The sequence below is a fragment of the Maniola hyperantus genome, chromosome 14 (genome assembly GCF_902806685.2).
Source record: "Maniola hyperantus chromosome 14, iAphHyp1.2, whole genome shotgun sequence".
NCBI classification, from domain to species: domain Eukaryota; kingdom Metazoa; phylum Arthropoda; class Insecta; order Lepidoptera; family Nymphalidae; genus Maniola; species Maniola hyperantus.
In genome coordinates this window covers 4,378,597-4,405,840 of record NC_048549.1, presented here as the reverse complement: position 1 = coordinate 4,405,840, position 27,244 = coordinate 4,378,597, and the positions used below count along the sequence as shown (strand labels likewise).

Sequence of the window (27,244 nt, the reverse complement as noted above, 5' to 3'; positions counted from 1 at the left end):
ACTTAGTATTTTTAAAGATATTTATGTACTTATGTGGGGTAGGTAGGTAAATAGAAAGAGATTCATGTCTTTACAACCAATCAAGATGACATTTTGTTTCTTCGTTAACATTTCATTTAGGATGAAATTGATGAATCAGATACATTTTGGATGACAATTAATCTAAAGTTAATTTTCAAAATAATAATTGTACCTACCTACCTCCTACTTACCTACCTATACCTAGATTATTATTATCATTTATCATTAACTTCATCAAATTGTCTTTATCATTTCATTTCATGAAAGCTTTACTTATCTCATCGATCAATATCGATTAATTCAACATTTTTTTGGTTTTATTATCTTTGATCTTAAATTTATTTTTAAACTGCTTTGTTATGTTACAATTAATTAATTAATTATATTAATAAACGATACTTAAATTGAAGAAGTAAATTTAACTTTGCTTTGCTTTTAAGGGCATATTATATAAAAACCATTTTCCATACTACCTACGCGTAGTGAAGGGAAAAAGAAAGACTGCTTGACAAATATTTGCATGGCTGCAAAGCTCATGGATCCATAAAATTCGATTTGCTCACTCTAACCAACAACGCTTACCGAAAATGGATTTTATCTATCGAAGTATATTCCATAACTTCTTTGACATTAAGCGACTATCGCGCGACTCTCTTTGCGACTTTTAATCTCCATCGCAAACTTTATCGAGATTCGCTGCATATCCATTGTCTACAATTGCCTTAGCGATCGCTTCTTTGAAAGCAGCTAAGCAGTTGATTTTTTGGGAGATTTGGTTTACATTGAAAAACTCGCGGGGCTAAGGTCGTAAGGATCAAGAGCAATTAAGGATTTTATTGTTGCCGTATTTTGCTTGAGCTTCTTCTTTAGACGCTATAGCTATTAGAGGCTGAACTTTCAGGCAATTGTAACCAATATGCACCCGGCCGTATGATTGGCCAGCGGGTGCCAGTTATCAAAGCGTGTATTTTTATGACAGGTCGCAACAGTTGCGCGACTGTCGCCACATGTCACAACAGGTTACAGAATAGTCCCGCAGGCTGCGTGATTGTTTGATTTGCGATGCTCCAACATTTATATGTATGCGTTTTTGCAGCTCGATGGTAGCACACACACAGATCACAGCATAGAGTTGGAAAAGGTACGCCGTTTACACTAATGTGTGTGCATGTCCTGTACCTTGCCTAACTGCATGTTTTTTTTAAATTCATTATTACTAGGTGTTGAATATGTATATAATAGACGTTTCCTCAATAAACTCATATGCCTGGGCTGCATCACTTCGGCTAAAATTCTTTAACAAAAGTGGGTATTTCCATGGATATGTCACCACCAAGCGAATGGAATTATGTACTAGCCTTACGAGCCAAGTCATTTCTAACATACAGTAGCCAGCAAGAAATATTGTACATCGACCTTTAGAAAGAGATAGCGGTTTCGTAGAGCGTTGTCTCTGTCTTTGAGACCGACAAAACGACCGAATGATAGAGACAACGCTCGCTCTATAAACCCAAAATCTCATTCTAAAGGTCGATATTCAATATTTCTTGCCGCCTACTGTACGAGGTAACTCTCGAACTAATGCGCTTCAGACAGTCCTGTTTGTGATTTATGACGAAACAAAAAAAAACTATATTTCGTGTACCTACGTATATATACCTAAACACCTAGTGGTTATTCATTATATCAATAATACTTTTGTACCTTTTTCACTTTATGACTTTCATTTTATTTGAACCTGAGCATGACCCTATCACCCACAACACATTTCTCAAGCACGTTACGCTATACCCCTCTTATTTGAATAAAAATAAACAAATAATTGCTATATTTTCTTTGCAGTTACAAAAAGCTCTTAAGGAACAGCAAGACGTAAATGTTCAACTTCGCGACTACATAGATGGCATTCTGTTGGCGATCGTCGAGAACTACCCGCAATTGCTTGAAGTAAAACATCAGAAAACTAACTTGAAGTCATAACACCTATTCAAAAGTGATAGAGCAATTGTTATCTAAAATCAATACGCTAGTGTTATCTTAAATTGAAATTCTATGGAAAAAAAGTTGTTAAATTCTAAATTAGGGTTCATAAGGGGGAAATATAGAAAATAAAATTTCCAAAATATAACATAATATTATATTTCCATAACCAACTTAGTGCAAATAAATATAATACAATATTTTTACCTATGGTGTTCTTTTTGGCGGTTGAGAATAAATACAGTGACGGAAATATAATTAATATATATTATATATATTTAGTGACTCAAAAATATGGCATTGCGATACGACTTGCATCACTTGCACGATTTTGTGACTAACTTCTCAACCACCCGCGCCATTAGGTTTGGAATTTGGATCCTACCTACTTTTTTCGACTGCCTACTTAATCGTGAGTTTGCACTGATGAAACATTTATCTACATAAAAATGTGTTGACAACTCTGTTTTCTGTTAATGTGTCGAACTGTGTTTGAGAGCTATATATTTTGTTGAATAATCTAATATAGTTTACTGAAGAGGAACTTGTTTGACATTTCGTAGCCTTTCCTAAAAAAATATAAAAATAATTTACCCGATTTTCTGCAGTGCGAACGTCTTGAACAAAACAAATTATGAGAATTGAGATTCGTTTTCGTCACATACGATGACCTGCCTGATGCCAGGTGCAAATTCACGGTTAGATTTCAATGTTTGAGTTTGTATTGAAATTAATTTGTACCTACTCGTTATTACGTCATTATACTAAGGAGTACCTAATGACTATTTCATAATAATAACGAATTAAAATATTTTAAAATATTAAATATTCCATTAAAGTAGGTAACTATAAAAATTATTTTGGTATATTTTTTATTTCAAATCGGATATTAACACTGTGATAAAATTAGTAAAAATAAAAATATAATTATATATTGTCATAAGTTTTGATATTTCCAAGTTCATTTCATATTTATATTAAGTAATTTAAAATTTATTATTATTACACAGTCAAATGAATGTGTAATTAGAAAAAAATGAAAACTTAACATAAGCTATAAGCAGAAAAACTGCAGAAAAATTACTACTTATTGGAAACTTAATACTTATATTAAAATTTATTAAAAAATTATTGGAAAATTATACTGATGTCATTGATATAAATAGATAGTATAACTTACGTTAATAATGTTTTATTTAATGTACCTACCTATGCAGTATGTCGTATTAGGTACTTATAAAGGAACTCTCTCAATTTATATTATTGTATTATTTAAATCAATTTCGTTAATAATACAAGGTGTATATAATGTATTTATTTATTAGGAATTTAAATGAGGGTACCTAAAACATTATTGAAAATAATAAAAAGTAAGAATTGGAGTTTGAATTATTTTTATGTGTTGCAAGCTTGCTGTTAAATATATAAAAATCGCTATGAAATATTGGAAAGTTCATTATATCTTTTACATTAAATTATGATGCGTATATTTGAACGTTTAGTGTTGTGTGTTTTATAATATATCAGTTTGAGAACACTTTGTTTCTAGGAATTTCCTACTCCACTTAACGATTGATGGTATCACTTAACGACTCTAACGACGTCTTTCAGTTCACAGATAAAAAGATACTGTACAATATTATTGAAAAATTCGCCTACGCGTATATAGTTAACGAAATTGATTATACTATATAAAGAGTGTAACTATTATATTATGACAATTGCTTACCGAAAATAGAAACGGTTTTGAACATAAATATACATATAGGTATAATATATATAAATATATATCTATATTTATACATAATAAGTAAAATGTAAATTATGTATAGTTCTTACAAAGTGTAAAAGAAATGTCGTTCCTTGATTTAAAGATTAATTTTGTAGTCCAGTTGATATTAAACAATTTATAAACCATATTGTAGGTTTTTAGATCTGGGGGGTAGTTTTAGACATACACAGGGCCAGGCCGTCCATATATTTTTTTTACTTTAAGACTGGATGTAGATAGTGTAAAATCGGTGTAAGGAAGCCGATGCTCCGAACCGTAGATAAAAAATATGTAAGTATAATAATAATAATAATAGTTAATCAAGATAATTTTAATTTATGAATTTTATTATAAAGCCATTAAGCGTATGTATTTCTAAATTAATGTTTAGTAACGTACCTTAGCACCTTAAAATATAGTTAAAATAAAATATGTATAGTTACTATTTTTACATTGAAATATTAATAAGGATTTCCTGTAGTTAAGCATTTGTGTACATTTTGATAACACGGTTAATATTATACAAAAGATACGTAATAATAAAAATGTTATAATCGTCGAAGTAAATTAAATGAAACAATTCTAATATATTTTCAGTCTTTTATTTTATTTTTATCATTATAATAACGAACACATTTGGCGTTACAAACATATAATTAGGTACTAATTAGCCCACCGCACGTCTGCCATTTCGTATTTGACCAGGCGTGGTGGACTAAGCCCTTCTCATCGATTCGTACCTATAGTACGTGCCCCCGATACATCCCCATAGTTTAATCAGTGTTAAGCAATGACAAACTGTCATTCCTGATGGTCATTTCTTATTTCGTCTTTCTTAGTTTGGTCTAAATGACTTATTACTTGTTGAACATCTAAGCGCAACATCATTAACTTTGGATCCATGTAATCCTGAAAGAAGTAGAAAGAAGTCAATTATATTTAAGCTTTTGATAGGTCACTTAAAATTACTTGGCCCATTCACAATATTTATAAAGATAGAGTAAACTAGAGTGAAGGAACTCTCGGTTTGATCTTGAATCGACGATGTGTCAAACATTAGGCTATGGTGACGTGAATTCATTGAAAAATACCTTAGGGCTAACTACGTCATAAAATCTACTAACATTTGACACCCGCCAGTGACGTCGAAACCTTGACGTTTTGGTAGAAATTGTGGTCCCTCTGTCATGAACTGAGCTTTCGAGTGGAGCGACTATGAGGTCAGTTACGCCGCGACTTCCGACACGCTCAACTCGAAAGTCTGCCTTAACAATTTCTAGTTGGAACTTATCACATGGATACCACCTACAATTTGAGTACTTTCAAGACAAGAATGAATATGCATCTTCTAGGCAAGCGCGCTCCAACCTAGCTCACGTTTAGGTACTTTCAGTTGGGCCCCTGAATAATAGCCACCAAGTTCATTTGAATTTTATTTTTAATCCATTGAAGGTTTTCTACGAAAACTATTTTAATATCACTCAGTGAAGCAGCAATGTAGAACCGACCAATGTGCTACCGATAAATGAGCGCGGGGGCTATTATTCAGTGTTTAACGCTGAGTTAGCGAATCACTCCGCTGATTGTCGTCAACCGCAAGCCTATCTTGCATCTATAGTTTACCTTTAATGGTCCCGGTTCTTGATCTCCATCAATCCCATCCATATTAACTTCGTGACCAACCCTCCCCATCAGTTGAGCCATTTCCGCCTCTACAACATTGGCAGGAGCGCTTAAATTCCCATATTCCCTTGACAAATCACCATATACCCTCGGAACAGGCGCATTGTATGGCATATAAGCATATTCCGTATTATATTGTGAACTCCTACATAAAGAACACTGCTGACGATTGTCTATCTCTTTCCTTTCGTTGTGTAAACTCAATCTCTCCCTGGATAAAGCCACTTTTTCCTTAGCAATTTGTTTTTCTCTCGCATTAAGCGAGACGACATGCTCCTGGACTCTTCGTATCCTGTCTTCGTATTTTCTTTGGAGGAATTCAGCTTCGGAATATTTCTTGTCTGCTTGGGACTGCTTCTCCATTGCTGTTCTTGCTAGTAGGTCTAGGTCTCTGCTTCTAAAAAAATATAGTACCTACTTTAGTTCTGACAGGACTTCACCGATAGCTGGTATTGAGATATGCTCTTATCATGATATAACAGCATAATGCTGGGAAAATTGGACTGCGATCACACCAGGCAAATATACCCTATATAAATAGGTATCGCAATTGACCGATTTTTGTTATACTTAACCTGTCTGATACTTAGCTACATAATATCTGATGGCCTGATTATATGGCACTTACTTGGACATAACCCTCTGTTCCTCCAAATGCAACTCTTGTTTCTCGGCGTTTATCTTCGTCCTTTCTTCTGTCAGCTCTTCCAACTGCGCTTGTAATTCTGCCTTCGTTTTCTATCATATTAACATTAAGAATTGAGGGAACTATATCAAAATTGTATGAAGTTTAAATAATAAAATGTTCCCCTGACCGAAATTTGAAAAATATGTAAGTATACCAGTTTCTTTAACGCCGAAGGGAAATATCGTGAACATACATGCTTGAGAGTTCTCCATAATGTTCTCAAAGGTATAATGTATGTGAAGTCTGCCAATCTGCATTAGGCGAACCCTATAAATAACCTATTTAAACCCTTTTCATTCTGAGAGGAGACCCGTACTCAGCTGTGGACCGGCGATGGGTTGAAATGAAAGAACTTCGGCCACAGCGGCCAGTCTCAAAAGGGAAATACCAACAAAATATGTGCGCAAAACCAAATGCGCTGTCTATTCCATCACTCTCATAGTCCTATGACAATTTTTCATGCTCTCCGAGATTCGGAGGTCCTCCAAGAACATCTTATCTCCAAACCATCTATCTATTGAAGCATAAATTAAAGAGTTTCTTGAAAGAAAACCTTTATACCATTTTAGGTCTGATCTGAGGTACGAATCCAGGATCCGCAGGTATGTAAACTAGCAATAAACCACCTAGATATAACTAAAACTTTACATACTAATAGGTATCTACATAGTCATCTTCTAGGCAAGCGCGCTCATCTTTGGCTGCATCATCACTTGCGGTCTGATTGCAGTCAAGCGCTAGTCTATAAATTTTAAAAAAACCTACCTCAAGTTCCAACTTCAGGCTCTGTATAGAAGCTTTCTCCTTAGCAACTAAAGCGCTGTCCTTCAAAGCCTTAGCCCTTTCCTCATCTATCTTCGTGACTTTATCTTGGTATTCTTTTTGTATATCTTCTTTTAACATCTGAAAATATTATTTTGTAAAATAATCTATTTGCGATTTTTAGGGAGTTATTCAGCGGTTCATTATTGGTTTCATTGTCGAAGTATAAAAACTGAATTGTCATGGTAATGAATATGATAGCTATTTATCACTCATTGTCTTTTACTAAAAATAATTATTTTTATATGAACTGCTGCGTCCTTAAACACATAATTACATACATATATATATATACATAAAATAAATAAAATAAAATAAAAATATTTTTATTTTTTCAAGTATTTGCATCTACCACATGTGTTTATACAAAGTGGTAAAATCTAGTATTTTCTATTAATACACGTGCTTTATAATAAAAATAAAGTTTTTTATTAAAGGCAAAATAACCTAAGGCAAATTTACCTTGATTTCTTCATCTTGTTTCTTCAACACATTTTTTGCAAATTCCGTCTGTTTGCTAAACGTCGCTTTTTCAAACTCAAACTCCATTTTTTTTTGCCTTAACAATGCAGATTCTTCTTCAATCATCTGTAAAGGTTCATATAAATCGTTTAAAAATAAAGGTTAAATCCGGTTCAAAGGACCAAAAAACCTCAAAAAAAATTTTAATAGTAATTCTGTATTGCTACGAAAATCTCACTAATTTTAAATGACGATAATAAGTAAAACATACCGTAGTCATTTGTTTGAGTCGAGCTTCCAACATGTTAACCATACTTTTGCTTTCTGATTTCTCTTTTTCAAAATTCTCTCTTTCCTTTCTCAGTTGTTCTATCATATCTGAAATAGCAATAAAAACCTAAGGTAAATAACTTAGTAAAATTGAGATTATTATATTTTAGACTAGCTTATGGTCGCAACTTCGCCCACGTGGACTACACCAATTTCACCCCCTTAGGGGGTTGAATGTTCAAAAATCCTTTCTTAGCGGATGCCTACGTCATTATAGCTATCTGCATGCCACATTTCAGCCCGATCCGTCCAGTAGTTTGAGCTATACATTGTTAGATCATTTAGTCAGTCGGTCAGTCAGCCTCCCTTCCCTTTTATATATTTACATTTATATGTACTTTCTTACCAGTTATTTGAGTTTCTCGTATCTGCAAACTTCTCTCTGAATCCCTGTGAGTATTTTTTGAAAGTGATTCGACTTTTTCGTATAACTGACCACATTGTTCGTTACCCGTTTTTACGCTCGACAACAATTCCTGAAGATCCGACGAGAAACTAGCGGAATCTTTTATGAGTACTTGCTCCTGTTTTACTGCATTTCTAAAAGTATGTTCACGTTTAAACTGAATTTATAAAATAAGGACACAAATTAAATTGGCTGAAATTACATGTTTTCAGTCATTTTACAAGTATTTACAGTAGCCGGCACAAAATATTGTACATCAACCCTTAAAATGAGATTTCGGTTTTGTAGGCCGTTGTCTCTGTCACTCATGGTCTATGTGTCGTTTTCGACTACGACTATGTTACGTTTTCGACTATCCCTATTGAGGACACCCGTCCTCAGTAGTTAGCCGGCGCGGCGATGGGTTGATCATGATGATGATAACATTTTGATGAGCCTTGGAATTCTTTTCCTACCTACAAGGCGATAGTGCGGTTGACGTGTGGGTTTGGAGGGCTCGATGTATTTCATCGTGATATATTCTGTGGTGTATAGCGCCTTATACAATAATACATTATTAGGGATGATTTATGCCAACACGTGGTCCACAGTGTCAGTCTTCGTTTGCCCCCCCCCCCCGCTTTATACCCGGATTGCCATCTCGACCTGTCGCATACAATACCTACTATGATATCAAATTATGCTAGGTACTACATTACAGGAATCATTCAATTTCTTACTTGATATTCTCCATCAAAGCCGCATGATGCTCTTGCAAAACTTTAATATTCTCCAAATGTTGATGTCTTAGCATATCATGTTCATTTCTATGTCTTTCTGTCAGAGAGCTTAAATTATCTTCATACATCCTCTTATACAACTGGTGGTGTTCGTCGAGCCAGCCTATTTTCTCCGCGTAGAACTTTACGAGCTTTTCGCTCTCCTCTCTCATTCTTTCTTCTGTTTGAGTAAAAGAAACCTCTAAGAATGCTAGCTGTCGTCTGTTAAAGTAATTTTTTTTTAATTTTTTTTTTAAATTAAGGTAAGTACACCAAGAGCAAGTTCACAATGCGCTTATTAAATGAATAATACTGTATTTTTCTGTATAACATGCCACTTAAAGGGTACTTTACAATACAACAACTAAGTATATAATAAGAACGACCGCTCACATTTTGTACATAAGTATTTTTTTAAAGTACCTATAGCTCCGAACGAGTAACGGAAACAATAAATGACTTAATCTAGTCTGGAACTTATACCTAACTAGCTTATGCTCACGACTTCGTCCGCGTGGACTACACAAATTACAAACCCCTATTTCACCCCTTCTTAGCGGATGCCTACGTAAAACAGGCACTACAAAATAGCTTGCACGCCAAATTTCAGCCCGATCCGTCCAGTAGTTTGAGCTGTGCGTTGATAGATCAGTCAGTCAGTCAATCCTTTTATATATTTAGATGAAGATGAAAATCTTACTATCCTACCTATAAGAAGTTTCCATTAAATCAACTTCTTTGTCATGGTTTTCTTGCAGAGACTGTACGAGTTGTAGCAATTGCTTCCTTTCCTTTGCGTATGGACTCTCTTTGCGACTGTCCGTAGTTTCATATTCATTTGCAATTCCAAATTCTTTGTCATGTTCAGTATTGACATCGCCAAGTAAAGCCTGTTTTGTAGAAGAAGAAATGTTTATAGTCTGATGATTTATGTAACTCAGTATTCTACAGTTTTACTGTATAATTTCCCCCGTCCTTGTCCTTCTTTCCTCAATCTATCAATCAGGCTGTTTGCGTCCACTGCTGAATATAGGCCTTCCCAAGAGCGCGCCACCACACACGATCCTTCCTTCCTCATCCACCCACTTTCCGCGACTTTCTTAAGGTCGTCAGTCCAGCGGATCGGAGGTCGTCCCACATTGCGCTTGCGGATACGCGGTCTCCTCTCCAGAACACATCTGCCCCAGTCACGATATTAGGATTAATTTGTTCTAGAATATGTGTCTATGCTATTGAGACCAAAAATTCTGCGAAAGCATGACGGTTCTGCGCTATTAAAAAGGGTTGCAAGAATTAGCTGGGTATTTGTCAAAACTTTTTGGGAAAGTTCTTTGTCAAATAGACGTTCTACTACTAAGTACGATAATGATGCTTTAGAAATTTAATAAGGTTCTTCTTACTTTTTCCTGACAATCGGCATCGTCTACAAATTTAGAATCGTTCAGTGAGATAGCTATGGAGCGAGCTATATTGGATATCTCTCTCAGAAAAAATCTAGAACGAGAAAATTCTTAGAAGAAACTTTTGTTACTTATTCTAAGAATTGTTTTGTTTCGGACATCGCTCAAAGAATAATTAGCACGCTGAACTGGCAGTGGGAGGTCATAATATATGCCACAGAACCAACGATCGATGTGGCAGACGTGGTATGAGTGGAAACCGCGTGCCGGTAAGCGCAGCGCACAGTATAGGATGATAAAAGGTGGTGGCAAGCAAGTGGATGAAAAAGGTGGAGGACTGTGTTTGATGGCGTACTCTTGAAAAGACCTATGTCCAGTAAGTAGTAGACGCATATAGTAGAGGCTGTAGGATTGGATTTCTTACTTTTATCCTTTGTGTGATTCGCTCCTGATGTGCAGCAATGATATTCTGCATCTGCTGCCTGTGCTCGGCTTGTCGTCGAAGCATCGCGTCGATCTGTTCGTGTTGCGCTAACGCTGCTTCACGTTGTACTCTCTGACTTTCTTTCTGTCGCACTAATTTGAAGTAAGGTAAAAATAAAGTAAAAAAATTAACTAAACCAGTTTAACTTTTCATATGTAAGCGGGTATCAGCATATTTTTAGTGATGTAAGTTCTGCTGAAGGAAAACGTCGTTAGGAAATCTGCATTCGTGTTCTCAAATGTATATGAATTCTGCCAATCCACATTGGGTCTGCGTGGCAGACTATATCCTAAACCCATCTCACTCTGAGAGGAGGCCCATGCTCAGTAGTGGGCCGGTAATTGCGTAAATCTGTTGTTTTCAATTTTTATTAAAACTTACCCTGCATTGAAGCTAACTTTTCATCTTGCGCTTTCAACTGCAGAGCAATCATCAGCTGAGATTCTTGTTGTTGTAAATAAAGAGACGCTCCTTCCATTGTTAAATCTTCCTGATTTATATCCAGGTTTGGGACATTTGGAGTAAAATCAGCGTTCATAACCTTATCTACATTAGAATCAACAGTAGTTTTATTTGTTTCAACTTCAACCTTAAGTTTTTCTTCAAGATGTAATTGTTTAGTTGGCTTAGTTTTCCCACTTGGTTCGTTAACAGACTTTTTCTTTTTATCACCGCCTCCTAACCACGCTGGTACGTCATCGGTATCATCCTCTTCTATAACTTCGTCTTTTTCTTGAAAAATTCCTAGCCAATCATCGCTGGACTTACCTTTTTTAGGTTTAATATCTTTTGGGGGCTCAATTTTAACAGGTTTTTGTGATTCAATTTGACTAGAGGCAGTTTTAGGTTCTGTGTTTCCTAGAATAGAGTCTAAATTGAAATCCTGTTTTTTTGCAGCCGGCGCGGGTTTTGTAGATTGAGTTGATGCACCTGATTTTAATGATGGACCTCCCAAAATGACATCTAATAAAGATTGCGAACTTTTACCCCTTTCTAGAGGTTTCATTGGATCTTTCTTTGGATCGTCTAGAATACTTAACTTATCAATATTCGTGCTAGGTTTGGATTTAGCTGGAGATTTTGCTACTTCAATTTTTTCATTCAGTAGTTTAGTTTTTACTTCAGTTTGATTAATTTTGATTGAATCTTTAGATGTTGTACGTTTAAAATGTGTTGGAGATGCTTTTTGAGCACTTTTAACTTCATTGTATGACGAATCTCGTTTCAAGCTCTCATCTCCAAACAAATCTTTATCTTCAGCTTTAGTGTTTTTAGTTTGTGTTACTGGCTCACCTATATCGAATAAAGCGTTTCTTCTCTCCGCTGTAGGTGTTTCTTTTTTCTTTGGTGGCTTTTTCTTTCCTAGTATATCATCGTCAAAGAAACTATCGTCACTACCATCACTTAAAATACCTGCTAAAGGATCTTCAATATTGAAATTCATTGTTGTTTATTGTATCCACCGAAACATCCTCAACTCGATATTAATGTCATAAAGTTAAACTTATCTTATTTGTTGGTCATTTTCAATAACGACCGGTGTACAATAGTTTTCATTATAGTTTTTGATTTTTTTTTACAAGATTTTTACGACCTTTAAGACAGTAATTGTGTGGGCGGCGTTGTTTGAAATTTTGGCGCCATAGCAACGGAACCTTAGAATCATAGATTATCTACTATTTACAATCTAGAGTATTTAAACCACGGAACAGCTAGGAAAAGTGCATAGTATATAGTAGATAATCTATGGTGCATGACTTACAAAGGTTGTCTATGGTTAAACCTCAGAATAAATACCTGGGTTAAACATTCAAAATATAATTTTGAACCTAATATTTCTTTGATGAAGACATTTTAAATTCTAATTATTAGGAAATATAACGATTTCTAGAAAAATAATAGTTGTTTGTTTGTATATACAATGTACTATTTTAATAATTTATATTTTGTGTTGTGTACATTTTGTAATTTTTGCATGTAACAGATAAAATGACAAAAGACTCCTCTTTTCTGAACACAGCTTAGCGCATAGAGTACAGACATTTATGACACAGACTACGGATATGAAAAATAAAAATTTGTTGCTTTACGTCAGCCAGTCGGCTGTATTTTTAATTATTTTTTCAAAACAATTGCTGCAAAAGTACTGATTTTCAGTTTAGTAGACAAATTCAAATTTACCATTAACACCCGAACATGGATTATATTGGTAAAGTTTAATACAGGTTATCTGCATGATTGTTGGAATTGTTTTTGACAATTTGATTTCGGCCTGGAGGAACCTTTTGTTCTAGAATTTTGCTAACTCACGCTTTGTTTTTTAGCCTCTGAAAAGGGAGACACGGCTGAAAATCAAGACCCAAACTCTTTAGTAGCGAACGGCAGCTCTAAGCCCGATATAGAAACCAAACCTCGTGTTGATAATGGAAAATCACATATCGAAGCTCCCACAGAGAATGCTTCGTGTGCTTCGGAACCGACGGAGGACTCGGAACTATGCGAGATTCCGGAACAAGTCGAATTTACTGTAGTCTTTAACAAAAATAAACACGACATCACATTTGCATATGATGCAACAGTGTTAGAACTTAAAGCTCATTTAGAGAGAATATGCGGCGTCCCACAGTCCGCCCAGAAACTAATAATCAAAGGAATGGCAAAGGATAATGTCACGTTGAGGAACTCTGGAGTAGTTAAGGGTGGAAAAGTTATGCTAGTTGGATCTAAAATGGATGATATTTTGGCTGTGAAAAGTGCACCAAAGGTATGCCATTATTGTATATCACTTTTAGTGTAATATAATTTTGAATTCAATAATTTTCTTATTTTGTCTACCCATTTATAATGTAGAACTTCCAATTAAACAGGGTTGCTAGAAATTCTACTTAGATTTTTCTTTTTGTTTAGGAAATACTAGAAGAAAAAAATAGTAGTCAGTCAAGCAAGGAACCTCTATGCATGCAAAAGATTCACAGGAAAGTCTTAGACAAGGGCATTCCCCCAGATGTCATGCCTGGAATAAAAGGAGTTAAGGTATGTTTTAATCTTTTTGTACTCGTATACCAACGTCTGGACTTCAAGCTTGTGAAGTGTCAGGTCCAACATGTAAAGGCTTCACAAGAGAATGAATCTGAATTGTGATATAAAATACATAAATCACCACCTAGAAAGTTGTGGGAATCATTTAGTATTGTTATCTATATCTTTTTTTTTTTTTTTTTTTTTGTTGTTGTGCCTTATCATGCGATCAGTCGATGGACTATGAGCAGATTGGTTGGAGGACTGGTTGGCGTGATTGGAGACAACTTCCCCAGCGGGAAAACTCCATGGGTCTCAGCTAATTATCCAGTATATGCTTTCTCTTTAGTCGACGAATCGCCTGCGGCATTGTCAACTGCACTGCCAGACGATTTGGATGGTTAGTAAGTCTTGTTTTGTAGTTGCAACTATAGCTTCTAATCTCTTCCTTTACTGTGTTGATATTTAAGTGCTCATGGAGTTCCGATATCTGCAAGAACCATGGCGCGTTGGATAGTTGTTTCAAAATGTAATTTTGAGCTCTTTGTACAATTTGAATATTGGAGTCACATGCTGATCCCCAGAGCTCAATGCCGTATGACCATATCGGCTTTATTATTGTCTTGTATATCAGGAGCTTGTTGTCTAGGGAAAGCCTGGAGTTCCTTGAGAGCATCCAGTACAGTCCTCTATATCGGTGATAGATCTCATCCCTCTTGGCTTGAACATGTTTTTTCCAGGTGAGCCTTCTGTCTAGGTGCATGCCCAAGTATCTAACACTGTCACATTGCGGAAGCTGATTGTTCCGCAGTGAGACTGGAGGACAGTTTCCTCGACGAAGAGTAAATGTTATATGGACTGACTTTGTACCGCTAGCTTTTATTCTCCATTTCGACAGCCATTTGTCAATCTCGTTTAGACCACGTTGTAGAATAGCCGAAGCTTCGTCAGGATTTTCACTGCGAGCAAGTACAGCGGTATCATCTGCGAATGTAGCCACAGTAACATCGTCAATTCGAGGTAGGTCACTCGTATAGATGGTGTAAAGTACAGGACCTAGCACTGAGCCCTGTGGCACACCAGCTGTAATTGGGTGAAACGAAGAGGTGTATTCGGCTTCCTTGACTTGAAATATCCTATCAGTCAGGTAAGATTTCAATAATCCGAAGAATGTATGAGGTAGTAGCGATTTAATTTTGAACAATAGTCCTGTATGCCACACTTTATCAAATGCTTGCTGCACGTCAAGGAATGCAGAAGAGCAGTATTCTTTATGTTCAAGTGCATCTCTAATTGTTCTGCATACCCTGTGTACCTGTTCGACAGTTCCATGATGCTGCCGGAAGCCAAATTGATGGTCTGGAATGATACATCTTGAGCAGAGTTCCTTCATAAGTCTCTGCAACACAACTTTTTCACAAATTTTTGATGTCACAGGTAGTAAACTGATTGGCCTGTATGAGGTTACTTCATGGACAGGTTTACCAGGCTTTGCTATCATTATAATTTGTGAGACCTTCCATAGTGCTGGGAAGTAGCCAACACGAATGATGCCATTAAACAAAATGGTGAGGAACACAATACCTTTTTTGGGTAATTCTGATAGGACTTTTTTATCAATTAGATCAAAGCCAGGCGCTTTCTTGCTATCCATACGTTTTATTAGGTTGATAACCTCACTTGGGTTTGTTGGCGTAATGGGCATATCCAATTGAAAAGGCTGACCGAGGACGTCTTCTATTTCTGTTTCATCAGTGTCAGGATCAGTTTCATTTGGCGTGAATATTTGGGCCAGGTGGTTTCCAAAGGCATCAGCTTTCTGTTGCTGACTTCTAGCCCATATGTTGCCCTCCAATCTGAGTGGTGGCTTAGGGTCTGCAGGCTGATTTAGGTTTTTGCAAGCACGATAAAGGGAGTAATTAGTAGCACTTGTTGCTGTCAACGATTCCAGATATGATTTTGTTAAAGTATCCTTTGATTTAGCTATGGTGTCTTTAAGGTTATCTATATCTAAATATGTAAAAGGAAAAGGTGACTGACTGATCTATCAACGCACAGCTCAGACTACTGGATGGATCAGGCTGAAATTTGGCATGCTGATAGCTATTATTATATATTTAGGTACAGAAGTAAAATTCAATTAAAAAAAACACAATTTATTAACACAAAACCAAATACTTTTACAATTATCAAACTTTTAATGATTGGAACAAAATTTAACACGAAAGACACAAAAAGTAAAAGTCAGTAATAAAGAAAAACATAATTCAAACCAGACCACGATGAATACAGCACAAAAATCAGTAGCGAAATGAGCCCAGTGCTCGCGCGCGCTCAGCTTTTATAGCTAAGCTCATTAAGAGAGGTGGCGTGACCTAAGACGGCCTCTCCTGACTATGCGGCGTCCTCGCCCGCCAAAATAGCCAGAAAAGGTCGTGAGATCTTCTCTGCGGAGACTTGCAGCTGGTGCCGCAACGCTGTCGGCGTGCGGTGCGCGAGGGGAGACCGGTGAGGAGCTCGCCGAATGGAGCGATGCCTCTGCCTCTACCGCGTAAGGTGCCGGGGCAGACTCAGGTGCGGAAGGGGGACCAGCACCTGGGCCAACTACTTCATAGTCATCACCTGAAATTAGCTTCGATATAGCACAACTCCATAGCTATAAATGGTAACACAATGGGTAAGCAATTCGAAATGCGACTTAGTATTAGCTAGACATGTAGATAAATCATTTAGTTTTATGGGGTGTCCCTATCACCCAGAGGAGGTGACACCTAACAACCTATGAGACGTCTCAAACCTAGCGCGCGCTTCTTCTCGTCATCTTCAGACCGCCAGACTCGGGGAACGGTCTCAGACCGTCAGACTCGGGCAACGGTCTATGGAGCAGGAACTTGAGATGACCTTCATCAGACCACCAGACTCGGGCAACGGTCTCAGACCACCAGACTCGGGCAACGGTCTATGGAGCAGGAACTTGAGATGACCATCATCAGACCACCGGGCTCGGGCAACAGTCTATGAAAGTGCATCTCAACCAGCCATCGTTGAACTTCCCTTGAGGAGTAAAGCATTACCGTGATTTGTTTAGTCATAGCACAAAAATAGATGTCGTGGATCAGTCCGTCAGTAGATAAGTACGTAAGGGAGCAAGCAAGGCCTTTTAGTAAGGAGGGTGAGAGTTTTGGGGCTATGATTAACAAAATCACGACTTTCATCTTCACCACCACAAAGTAGTCAACAAGCTGAACTTACATTCGAAGAAGGCACCACACGCATCCGGGCACCACTCCTTGCCAGGGCACCATGCCCTCCGCCGCCACCTGAGCGGTCTTGCCATACGACCCACTCAGCAGCTCCAGCTCGTAGCGGCCGATTCAGGACCTTGCATGGACCTCACATGCCAGAGTCAAACTTCCCCGTTGACTGGGAATACTTGATCACCAACACCATGCCTCCAGCCTTCAACACGCGAGGTGGACGACGATTCTGGTTAGCATAGGCATCCTGCCGGGACTGATTTCACCTCAGCAGCTTACTTGCCCTGGAGCGTCACATTTCACGCCATGCCACTCGATCAAGCCGTACAGTTTCAGCAACCACATTGTGTGCTGGTGAGGAACTCTGGAGACCTGCTTGTTTGATATACAAACCAGGCAGTAAACCACACGCTTGACTACGAACTCACGTAGCCCAAGAAACCAGAAGTACTTCAGGGTCAGGTCCAGAGTCTTTTCGACGAAGACTTGCAGCAGACTAAGACGGTATCACGAAAACCACGCTTCCGCTCCTACTGGTGAGTAGCGGTAATAGAGCGTAACACTTTAGTACACATACCGATGAGAGTCTAGCTGTCCCACTTACAGATACTCGACGAGCGTGTCTTGATCTGCGACCTGCACCATCTAAACCCAGTTGCTCGGCTTGGTGATGCCGTTGACTTAAAGGGTTGCAGCTAAGATAGTCGCCACAACACATCATCGTGCGCTTTTAGTACTCAAAGGCGAAGATGAAGTCATGGAAATAAATCCACTTACGGGTAACGCGCAGCAGCGGCAGCAGCAGCGCTCGGTGGCTGTGAAAGCGTTGTAGTTGGTCACACCCTTACACTGAAGACAAACCAAATGGTGGCGGAAGTCGCTTCCAGCACGTAGGAGTACTACCTACTCACTGCACCCTGGGTAAATCAGCAAAGATTGCTACCTTAGACTCAGTGGTGAGTCGCTCAGTGATGTTCTGACGTATCTTTTCATGTTCAGGGCCTCAATGAAAAGGAACCTCTTTTTTTCGTCAAACGTGCAAGGCAGGCTGTCTGAATAGCATACTCCTCAACGTAGCGCCGAAAGTACCCAGCTAGATCTTAGATTGCCAGATTTGTTTAATGTACTCAAGGGGTAAGGACTTTTACCTACGTTATGGCCTTGTCCTAAAGACTCGGCCTCGCCTGACCCTAACAAATGAATCTCATAAAAATGGTAAACTCGGAAACAATCGGTAACGGGAATTATCAGATTTTCTAAAAGAGTTGAATCTACCCACGTTACATTATTTACGAACACACTACAGTGCGTCGCTGGCTAGCATGTCATACGAAACACCTTCAAGTCCAAGACGGTATGCGTAGGTCACGTGCTTTAATACAACACGTGCATATCGAAATCATGGACACTAACTTTAAAAAAAGAACATTCTCACCAATCAGCTCGTACAAGGGCTTGGCAGCGCTTGTGTTGCCCCACGATGCGCATGGCATCGTGCCACAATACCAGTGAGCTGCAACGTTTGCGAAGGGCGCCGAAGCTTGGAGCAGCATGCGCGGTTTGGTGCCGCGACACCAGTGAGCCCCATGCTCGCGAGAGGCACCATAGCCCGCAGCGGCGCACGCAGCGCAGTACCACCAGCGCGCCGTCTGGCTCGCCAAGAGCGCAGAAAGGCGCGGCAGCGGCGCGGCACGGCGCAGAAAGGCGCGGCAGCGGCGCAGCAACGCCAGCGCAGCGTCACGCTCGTGCAGAGCGCAGGAAGGCATGGCAGCGGCGCGGCATGGCGCAGCAACGCCAGCGCACCGTCACGCTCGTGCAGAGCGCAGAAAGGCATGGCAGCGGAGCGGCACGGCGCAGCAACGCCAGCGCACCGTCACGCTCGTGCAGAGCGCAGAAAGGCATGGCAGCGGCGCGGCACGGCGCAGCAACGCCAGCGCAGCGTCACGCTCGTGCAGAGCGCAGGAAGGCATGGCAGCGGCGCGGCACGGCGCAGCAACGCCAGCGCATCGTCACGCTCGTGCAGAGCGCAGAAAGGCATGGCAGCGGCGCGGCACGGCGCAGCAACGCCAGCGCAGCGTCACGCTCGTGCAGAGCGCAGGAAGGCATGGCAGCGGCGCGGCATGGCGCAGCAACGCCAGCGCACAGTCACGCTCGTGCAGAGCGCAGAAAGGCGCGGCGGCGGCGCGGCACGGCGCAGCAACGCCAGCGCAGCGTCACGCTCGTGCAGAGCGCAGAAAGGCACGGCAGCGGCGCGGCACGGCGCAGCAACGCCAGCGCAGCGTCACGCTCGTGCAGAGCGCAGAAAGGCGCGGCGGCGGCGCGGCACGGCGCAGCAACGCCAGCGCAGCGTCAGGCCAGAGCATAGCCAGCCTCGCTCTCATGCAGAATTCCAAAGCCCGCAGCCAAGCGTGCAGCATTGCGTCGGAACATTCGAGAAAAGAAAGATAAATGTGAGCACTATGTTCGACTATGTTCGACTATGTTCGAATCGTGTTCGAATATAAGTATTTCCCAGTTGGTTTAGTACAGTCCTTATTACGACAGATCCACCTATTCATACAACGATCTAACACCACATGAAGACTGATTTCTAATCTTGTGGAAACTCAATTTGTTATCTCGTGGCAAAAATAATTGTTTAGCAAAAACTCATCTACCTACATTACGGTTACTCTTTTTACAAAAAGAACAAACTGCATCAAAACCGATGTTTTTGGTTTTCGATAAGTTTTAAGTTTTCGTACAGTAGGTACACTCTGTGATCCTAATTTTCACTCAGAAAACAGCGTGATTGGAAAGTACTAGACTAAAACTTTAGACTTTCGCAGTTTAAGACTACGCTTTCTAGTCTTAAACTGCAAATTTAAATTGCGGGTATCTTTGGTGAGATACTTCATGAAGTGACTAATGGACCGACATAAATGTTCTCAATATCGACCTCTCGTGGACACAGCGGAATAAATTCCGTTTTAAAATTGATCTAAGACTGATCATAACAAAAACCTTTGTACAAGTTCCACTTTACGAAACTACCACACGGCTATGCCATCGGTTGAGGTTACGAACATGATCAACTTTTTTTACATCATGCATCAACATCATTAAAAATCGAGACCAAAAATAAAGACATCTACGTTCCACTAATTGTACGACACCGACTAGCACGCCTTTGTTCATTATTCAATTTACGTGAATTACTTTTATACTTAAATCGATTAGTAGATTTAGACGACGGCATTATTAATTCACAAAAACACGTAGGGTAGACGTGAAAACTTTTAGACAAAAATTCAATTTGGATAAACACACTTGAACTAGATACGTTCGCGTGGCCAATACGTGCTTAGCCATAAAGCCAAAGGTTTAGGTACTTGATTTTAAAGATTTAATTGCAGTGACTTCATCTTGTTCGGAACAAGGTGCAGAAACGGGAGTGTTGCATTCTGTTTGAACGGTCACAGTGTTACCGAGACGATTAATATTACACTCGCGTTTAGTTACTACCGAGGTTAAACTATTTTCGACAAGTCTCGACACGTTTTTCTCGATCGCGGAGTATTGATTCATTATTGAGTGCAACGTTTGGATAAAAACACGACTAAGTGCGTGATCTCGCGACCTACATCTAGGCCCTGCTGTTTCACATCCACGTGGTCTGCTTCGAGAACTTCGATGTTGATCACGGCACATCACGGCTACGATCGCGGTTACGATACCCGCGATCCGACATCGTACAAGAACAACAACAAAAATTTAAAGGTTAGAATTTTGTTCCAATTTAAGCAAACTGATTGTCAGTGACTAGATTTTAACTATAGTGGGCTATTGAATAGGAATCCCACTTCTGAATTTAGGTACAGAAGTAAAATTCAATTAAAAAAAACACAATTTATTAACACAAAACCAAATACTTTTACAATTATCAAACTTTTAATGATTGGAACAAAATTTAACACGAAAGACACAAAAAGTAAAAGTCAGTAATAAAGAAAAACATAATTCAAACCAGACCACGATGAATACAGCACAAAAATCAGTAGCGAAATGAGCCCAGTGCTCGCGCGCGCTCAGCTTTTATAGCTAAGCTCATTAAGAGAGGTGGCGTGACCTAAGAATATAGACATCCACTAATAAAGGATTTTTAAAAATCCAACCCCTAAGGGGTAAAATAGAGATTTGAAAATTTTGTAGCCCATGTGGACGAAATAATCTAGTAATATATTATAAGAGAAAGTAAAAATTGATATATTTACAGGAACCTTTACCCCCTGTGCCATTAAGTGGGATGTTAAATAAACACGGAGGAAAGGTGAGGCTCACATTCAAGCCTGAACAGGACCAGCTGTGGCTCGGAACCAAAGAACGCACTGAAAAACTTGCCATGACTTCTATCAAAAGTAAATATTCCTTCTTAGTATAGCTAATATTATAAAAGGAAAGATTTGTTTCGTTGCATTCAATAAACTCAACTACTGAACCAATTTTAATAATTCTTTCATCATAGTATGCTGTATCCAGAATTAACATAGGCTATAAATACATAACATGTACCATGGACGGAGTTGTGAGCAAAAGCTAGTCTACACTAATATTATAAAGAGGCAAAGTTTGTAAGTTTGTTTGTAGGGGGTAATCTCTGGAACTAATAAACCGATTTTGAAATATCTTTCACTAATTTAAATTTTTAATTAGAGATCCCTATGAAAATAGTAAGTAATAATAAGCTACCCATGCAAAGCCGGGGTGGGTCCGAAGTAATCTATAAAGCTGATTCAAACATAAGGTCTAATTTTTAACAAAGCACTGACACAATATTTTGTATTACAAGTGAATACTTTCCCTTGTTATCAAAAACCACATAAAATGGCATTTTGATGCAAATATAGTACCTACCTGTTATGATCACATTTTGTTTTGTTATAATAACATACATATCCAAGACATTCTTATTTAAATCAACGGCTAGATATAGATATTATAGTTCTTATTTTACGATTATTTTAATCAAATTATAATACTTCTTGCAGGTATCACATCAGAACCAATTAAAGACCATGAGGAATATCATATTATGGTAAGTGCAAAATGTAGGCATTATTTTTAGTCTCATTCTATTTTGTATAAGTCCCGCAAATTGCTATTGCGCTGGAACCATGTCTCATTAACATCGAAATGACGTCATTTTGACGTTAGCTGACATAAAAATATACCATCAGCTCGAAACTTCAGTCTAGTGCTGACGTCACTAAAGACGTGGCGACCACGCGCATTAGCAATTTGCGAGACTTATAAGACAGATGTTACCTCAAAAGGCCAACTTTTTATGTATGTTCTGTAATACCTTACCTACCTAAGCCCCTTAACATTGAGTTACTAGAGGGTTAGGTTAATACTAGGTTACTCAATTGAGTAACCCAGTGTTAACCTTGTAACCCAATATTATACGTCATATATACCTACACATATGCAACTAGCATGGCCCCCTCAGTCCCTCTCCCTCAAGCTGAGGTACTTGTGAAATGTTATTCCTTCTATCTTATGTTCGCTTCAGCTATTTTAGCCTAGTATACTGCAACCCACCATTACACAATGACTTCAAAAACAAAAAACAACAAAACAAATCAATTATTTCTTTAAAATACTTGAGTCAACTTAACGTCACTTCACATCGTGTTTGTTAAAATCTCACTACAAAATACATCTTGACAAACAAAAAAGTGGCTCTTGATAAGGAAAAAAATAAAGCTTAAATGTATTTAGCTATCTTGCTCTAACAGTAAGAGTCACAATAGGGCTACTTCTACAGGTATTTATTCTGAGCTTACGATGTAAGAAATTGTTGATATTTAAAGTATTTTCACATAGATCTCTTTTCAGGGACTGCAACTTGGACCTACAGAAGCATCGAGGTATTGGGTGTACTGGGTACCAGCACAGTATATTGAAGCCATAAAAGACGCGGTACTGGGTGTGTGGCAATTCTTCTAATAACAATAATGTCAAAACGGTCTACTGTATCTAACGTCTGTGAGCTACTTGGGTAGTTGCAATATATATAAATTATAAATGTCAGTGTTATGCCCTAGCACATGTATGTATGTATATTTCATGTTTTATATTTAGAAGTACATATTAACAGTTGACTTATACAATTTTACTGTATTGATAAACCACAATACAATTGGTGCTAGGGCTCCGTGTCTCTTATACAGAATACTTTCAAAATTAATAACGTTTTGATAAAAAATAAGTAATACTAATAATCAAACCCTGAATTTTCTTAATTTTTTAATACAGTTTTATAATTGTGTATTTGTTGAGAATTTTAAATTACTGTACCGAGCCATTGTTGGTACTATTTATTTTGTGATATCATTATGCTGTGTCAATTAAAAATTGTCCATTGATAAAATAAATTTGGTATCTATATCTGGTCATTTGCGAGAATTTTTATTTGCTATTGTAAAATTGCATTTTATGCCTTTGGGGTTTTGAGCTGTAATATATTGCTATTATTGAAGTCACGGTACCACAGTACTGCACATTCACAATTCATGAGCTTATTGTCCTGTGTTTCAAAACCTGATCTCTATTTGAACTTTATAAAATTCACTTACACTGAAGGATTGGCCGGAATATTGCAACAACAAAAATATCTGTAGTTTTCACTATTTTACCATTATAAAAATTATATATTTTCGTTTGTTATATTCCTACGAATCCTTCATGAGAATTTGATCATAGAATTAGATATAAAACATTTTAAATTAGTGTTTGTTTTATTTCACTCATAAAAAAATTACAAAATTCACTCGAATAAATATGTTGATATAAATAAAGAGTATACTTAAAACTAAACATAAATAGTCACACTAGAATAAAATGGCACCTTAAAATAGTCATAAAGTTAAAATATTTTTGGCATTCGATATGTGTAAATAATACTGATTTGTATATCAAACTGGGAGTCAAACATCATCCATATTCAGACTGCACTGTTAAAGAAAATTGTCCTTTTGGTATACTTGTAGAATGATACCAGAGTCTTGTGTCTAAGAGTACTGGAACAAAATTAGAAATAATAAGTCCTGGAACATAATAATATATAATGCAAAATCCTATTCACATTAGCAACAAATCAAATCAAAGCCTAAAATTTGTTTGCCTTAGCGCGTTTTTTTTTCGCTTTATTGTGAAGATAAAGGACAAGCCTATGTAAAATTTTAGAATTTTGATTTGATTCAGTGCGAGTCCGAATCTATCCTTATAAAAAAACGTAAGTATGAAAGTAGCAATTCTTATTAAGTTCTTAATAATATTATGACTATTTAAATCTGGGTCATAATATAGCAGTTCTATTAAATCATAAATGGTAATTCTAATCAGGGTCAGAAAGCATTTTCAGATTGGTCTTCTGGTCTGGTGAGTCTATAGTGATACTTTAGCTGTATCTAGTTACTAAGAACAAAATTATGAATGTTAGTTTACAAGATTATTCACATACCCACATCTCCTGGCTCCACATAATATTGGAATTCATGGCAAACATGTTCACATTCTGGTACTGGTACTACAGACCAAGTCTTATTGCCTTTAACCTGACCTTGCCACATCAGTCTTGGGATATAGTCCAACTGGAAATTAAATAAGTACATAATATTTTAAAAGTATTTAGCTGTGGTAGCCTAGTGGTTAGGACGTCCGCCTTCCAATCGGTGGTCGGGAGTTCGATCCCGGGCACGCACCTCTAACTTTTCGGAGTTATGTGCGTTTTTAAATAATTAAATATCACTTGCTTTAATGGTGAAGGAAAACATCGTGAGAAAACCTGCATGCCTGAGAGTTCTCCATAATGTTATCAAAGGTATGTGAAGTCTACCAATCTGCAGATGGCCAGCGTGGTAGACTATGATATGATATTTTTGCCTGTATTCTAGATAGTATCTACATGAATAGAAAAATTCCATTTGGAATTGCCAATCCCCAATTCAGTTGCTTACTCCACTGATAAGAAACCCTAAAAGGCAAAATAGGAATAAAAAGATTTTTCTTTTACAAATCTTAGGTCAAATAGCAATTCTAATCAAGGTATCAGATGGCAGTTCTAATCAGGGTTAAATGGTAAGTCTGAATCAAATAGCATTAATTCTAATTGCAGTCAGATTGTATTTTAAGTCGGTGTTTAATGGTATGTCTAACCAGAATAAAATCTAAAAATGTATTTTATTTTCAAGTAGGTAAAAAGATTTAATGAATATTAAAGATGAAAAATCATTTACATGCATAACAGCACCCATTTCATATCCAAAGAATAGATTTTCAGTTGCCGGGAATTCCGCATCCTCTGGGAGAAACTCTGGTACTGTATAATATTTTCTGATCTTCGCTAAAATATCTGGATGACAATTACCCCTGCAAAACAAGATTTATAAGAGCATTTTTAATCTTGCATTATTTAATTAAGAAAAAAGAACTCAGAATTCGCCTTAAAATACTTGGGACAAAATAATATAACCACTTGAATCATTCGATCATTTGAAGCACCAAGATGTTCTATAGTAGCAGGGTAAGGATTTTTAGGAAAATAATAAATTATTTTACCAACCATAAATGAATATAGAAATATCCAGAAATAGGAAAATTGATGTGCAAGGAAGTAAAGGACAAAAATGGAGAAAAGCAGCTTGTAGCATTAAATGAAGTAAGTACTTACCAGCCCACATACCAAGGGTCTTGGCCAGGCTCATTCCGAACCCTAGCAGCTGGCATTTCAAACACTTCCTTCAGTGTAAAAAGATCAGTTTTAAAGTTTAAAAACTGGCACCCTTCTTCAAGACTCTCATAGCTGCCTGCAGTTTTTTCATACAACTTTTTGAACATATGAAAATTAAATTCTTTGATAGCTCTCCAATGGCTTATGGCATCTTTAACTATGATAGGTTTTGATGAGTAGGCATATCTCTGAAAAAGTATAGATTATAATCGCTATCCTATATTCCTATAAATTGCTGAACAATTCTTGAACCTTTCGTAAGTAAAATTAAAATGGTTGTTATAATCGACTTTGAAAAAAACATTGATAAAATTATGAAAAGTACAGACTATAAGAATGATCTAAAAACTTTCATACCCGAAAACTTTGGCGGGTAACGTTCTGCAATATAATCGGTTTCGTAACATTCGCACAATAGCTACAATCTGCGAGAGGACGCGTCGCTTCCCACACCAAGTGATTAATAGGTAACAGACACCTTGCACTTAATAAATAATCCACTCCCAAACTTACTAACAACACTGATATTAGTGCTACTCCCACTGATATTATTATTTTCCTTTTAAAACCCGCATAAAAATGTGTTTCTTTAGTATCTCCAATTGAACAAATATAATTAAACTCTTTAATTAAAACTTCGTCAATCCCTTTTTCGAGTGCAATTTTTTGAATCAATTTTAACTTTCTTCGTATAATTTTTTCTTTGACGAGCTCGTGCATTGTATCATTATTCAATTTTGTGTAAGAATCTTATGCAAATATTGTAAAATTAATTAATACAAGATTTATTTAGGTTTTGAATTTATATGCAAGCAAAAGACAGACGTGATCATCACTGAAGTACTACTACGTAGAAAAGTGATAGAATGGTGATAGACACCGACCAGAAATAAAGTGATAGACAAAAAAATGTCAAATTCAAATTCTATTTGCCAATGTCATTGTCAAAGATGTTTTTTTTAATTTTTTTTTAGTAAAATGACATCGTAGGGCGATTGTCTATAAAACCCTGCATCAATCATTATTACAATCTCAAATGTTCTGATTTTTAAACACTTTATTTCATTTCATTTATCCATTTACTCGCCAACTTTACATATTCTATGCCACTGACGTTTGGGTAGTAGGTATAAAAGGCGGTCACTGAAAATCAGCGTTGGGGCGTCTGGTACCTACCTCAGATGTTTGCTATAGAGGTTTGTGTCTGAGGGGCCCGACGTCTCAACACAAAGCTGAGTGGCCTACCTGTTCGAGGTGTTGCACTGCTGTACAGGACGATATTGCCTACACCATGTACCACCTATAAACCTCGAATAAACATTATTCTATTCTAATCTATCCTATTATAAATTCTATTCTATTCTATTCTATTGATTGGCTGAATTTGTGCG

The 27,244-nt window shown here is 37.6% G+C and overlaps 4 protein-coding genes across 9 annotated transcripts in view; 2 read left to right on the top strand and 2 right to left on the bottom strand.

Annotated features, from left to right (window-relative positions):
- Positions 1 to 2,541, top strand: part of nuf (rab11 family-interacting protein nuf) — a 94,942-nt gene extending 92,401 nt beyond the window's left edge. For 4 of the 5 annotated variants that reach the window (XM_069502941.1, XM_069502940.1, XM_034975227.2 and 1 more), the window contains 2 exons: positions 1,118 to 1,162; positions 1,864 to 2,541. In XM_069502941.1, the coding sequence (XP_069359042.1) occupies positions 1,118 to 1,162; positions 1,864 to 2,001 (183 nt within the window). In that variant the 3' untranslated portion in view covers positions 2,002 to 2,541. The remainder of the gene's footprint in view (positions 1 to 1,117; positions 1,163 to 1,863) is intronic. The other variant, XM_034975226.2, reaches the window with a different exon arrangement.
- Positions 2,542 to 4,529: 1,988 nt separating this feature from the next.
- LOC117988114 (uncharacterized) lies at positions 4,530 to 12,293 on the bottom strand. Its single transcript, XM_034975221.2, has 11 exons — positions 11,187 to 12,293; positions 10,746 to 10,897; positions 9,630 to 9,811; positions 8,883 to 9,143; positions 8,104 to 8,297; positions 7,699 to 7,805; positions 7,428 to 7,553; positions 6,909 to 7,046; positions 6,084 to 6,193; positions 5,396 to 5,852; positions 4,530 to 4,681 (listed from the first exon to the last, which is right to left on the bottom strand). The coding sequence occupies exons 1-11, from the start codon at positions 12,247 to 12,249 to the stop codon at positions 4,574 to 4,576; spliced, it is 2,898 nt and encodes a 965-aa protein (XP_034831112.1). The 5' UTR covers positions 12,250 to 12,293; the 3' UTR covers positions 4,530 to 4,573.
- Positions 12,294 to 12,854: 561 nt separating this feature from the next.
- On the top strand, positions 12,855 to 23,850 carry LOC117988127 (ubiquitin domain-containing protein UBFD1-like). The gene is made up of 6 exons (XM_034975239.2): positions 12,855 to 13,014; positions 13,130 to 13,569; positions 13,713 to 13,838; positions 21,336 to 21,477; positions 22,108 to 22,154; positions 22,958 to 23,850. The coding sequence occupies exons 1-6, from the start codon at positions 13,002 to 13,004 to the stop codon at positions 23,066 to 23,068; spliced, it is 879 nt and encodes a 292-aa protein (XP_034831130.1). The 5' UTR covers positions 12,855 to 13,001; the 3' UTR covers positions 23,069 to 23,850.
- LOC117988125 (uncharacterized) lies at positions 23,841 to 26,878 on the bottom strand. 2 transcript variants are annotated; one of them, XM_034975238.2, is made up of 5 exons: positions 26,367 to 26,878; positions 25,794 to 26,041; positions 25,360 to 25,492; positions 24,585 to 24,714; positions 23,841 to 24,141 (listed from the first exon to the last, which is right to left on the bottom strand). In XM_034975238.2, the coding sequence occupies exons 1-5, from the start codon at positions 26,571 to 26,573 to the stop codon at positions 24,056 to 24,058; spliced, it is 804 nt and encodes a 267-aa protein (XP_034831129.1). In that variant the 5' UTR covers positions 26,574 to 26,878; the 3' UTR covers positions 23,841 to 24,055. The 2 variants fall into 2 exon arrangements, with proteins under 2 accessions (XP_034831129.1, XP_034831128.1); XM_034975237.2 differs by having other exon boundaries at positions 26,211 to 26,754.
- Positions 26,879 to 27,244: the final 366 nt, after the last annotated feature.

Coding starts and splice junctions, on each gene's coding strand:
- LOC117988114 (XM_034975221.2), bottom strand. CDS start 12,249: ATGAATTTCAATATTGAAGATCCTTTAGCAGGTATTTTAAGTGATGGT. Junction 8,298..8,882: donor GCTTTGATGGAGAATATCAA/GTAAGAAATTGA, acceptor ACATACTTTTAG/AAATGCAGTAAAACAGGAGC. Junction 5,853..6,083: donor GAACAGAGGGTTATGTCCAA/GTAAGTGCCATA, acceptor ATATTTTTTTAG/AAGCAGAGACCTAGACCTAC.
- LOC117988127 (XM_034975239.2), top strand. Junction 13,570..13,712: donor CTGTGAAAAGTGCACCAAAG/GTATGCCATTAT, acceptor CTTTTTGTTTAG/GAAATACTAGAAGAAAAAAA. Junction 13,839..21,335: donor CTGGAATAAAAGGAGTTAAG/GTATGTTTTAAT, acceptor ATATATTTACAG/GAACCTTTACCCCCTGTGCC.
- LOC117988125 (XM_034975237.2), bottom strand. CDS start 26,573: ATGCACGAGCTCGTCAAAGAAAAAATTATACGAAGAAAGTTAAAATTG. Junction 25,493..25,793: donor GACCCTTGGTATGTGGGCTG/GTAAGTACTTAC, acceptor CTTGTTTTGCAG/GGGTAATTGTCATCCAGATA. Junction 24,142..24,584: donor TGTGGAGCCAGGAGATGTGG/GTATGTGAATAA, acceptor ATTTTGTTCCAG/TACTCTTAGACACAAGACTC.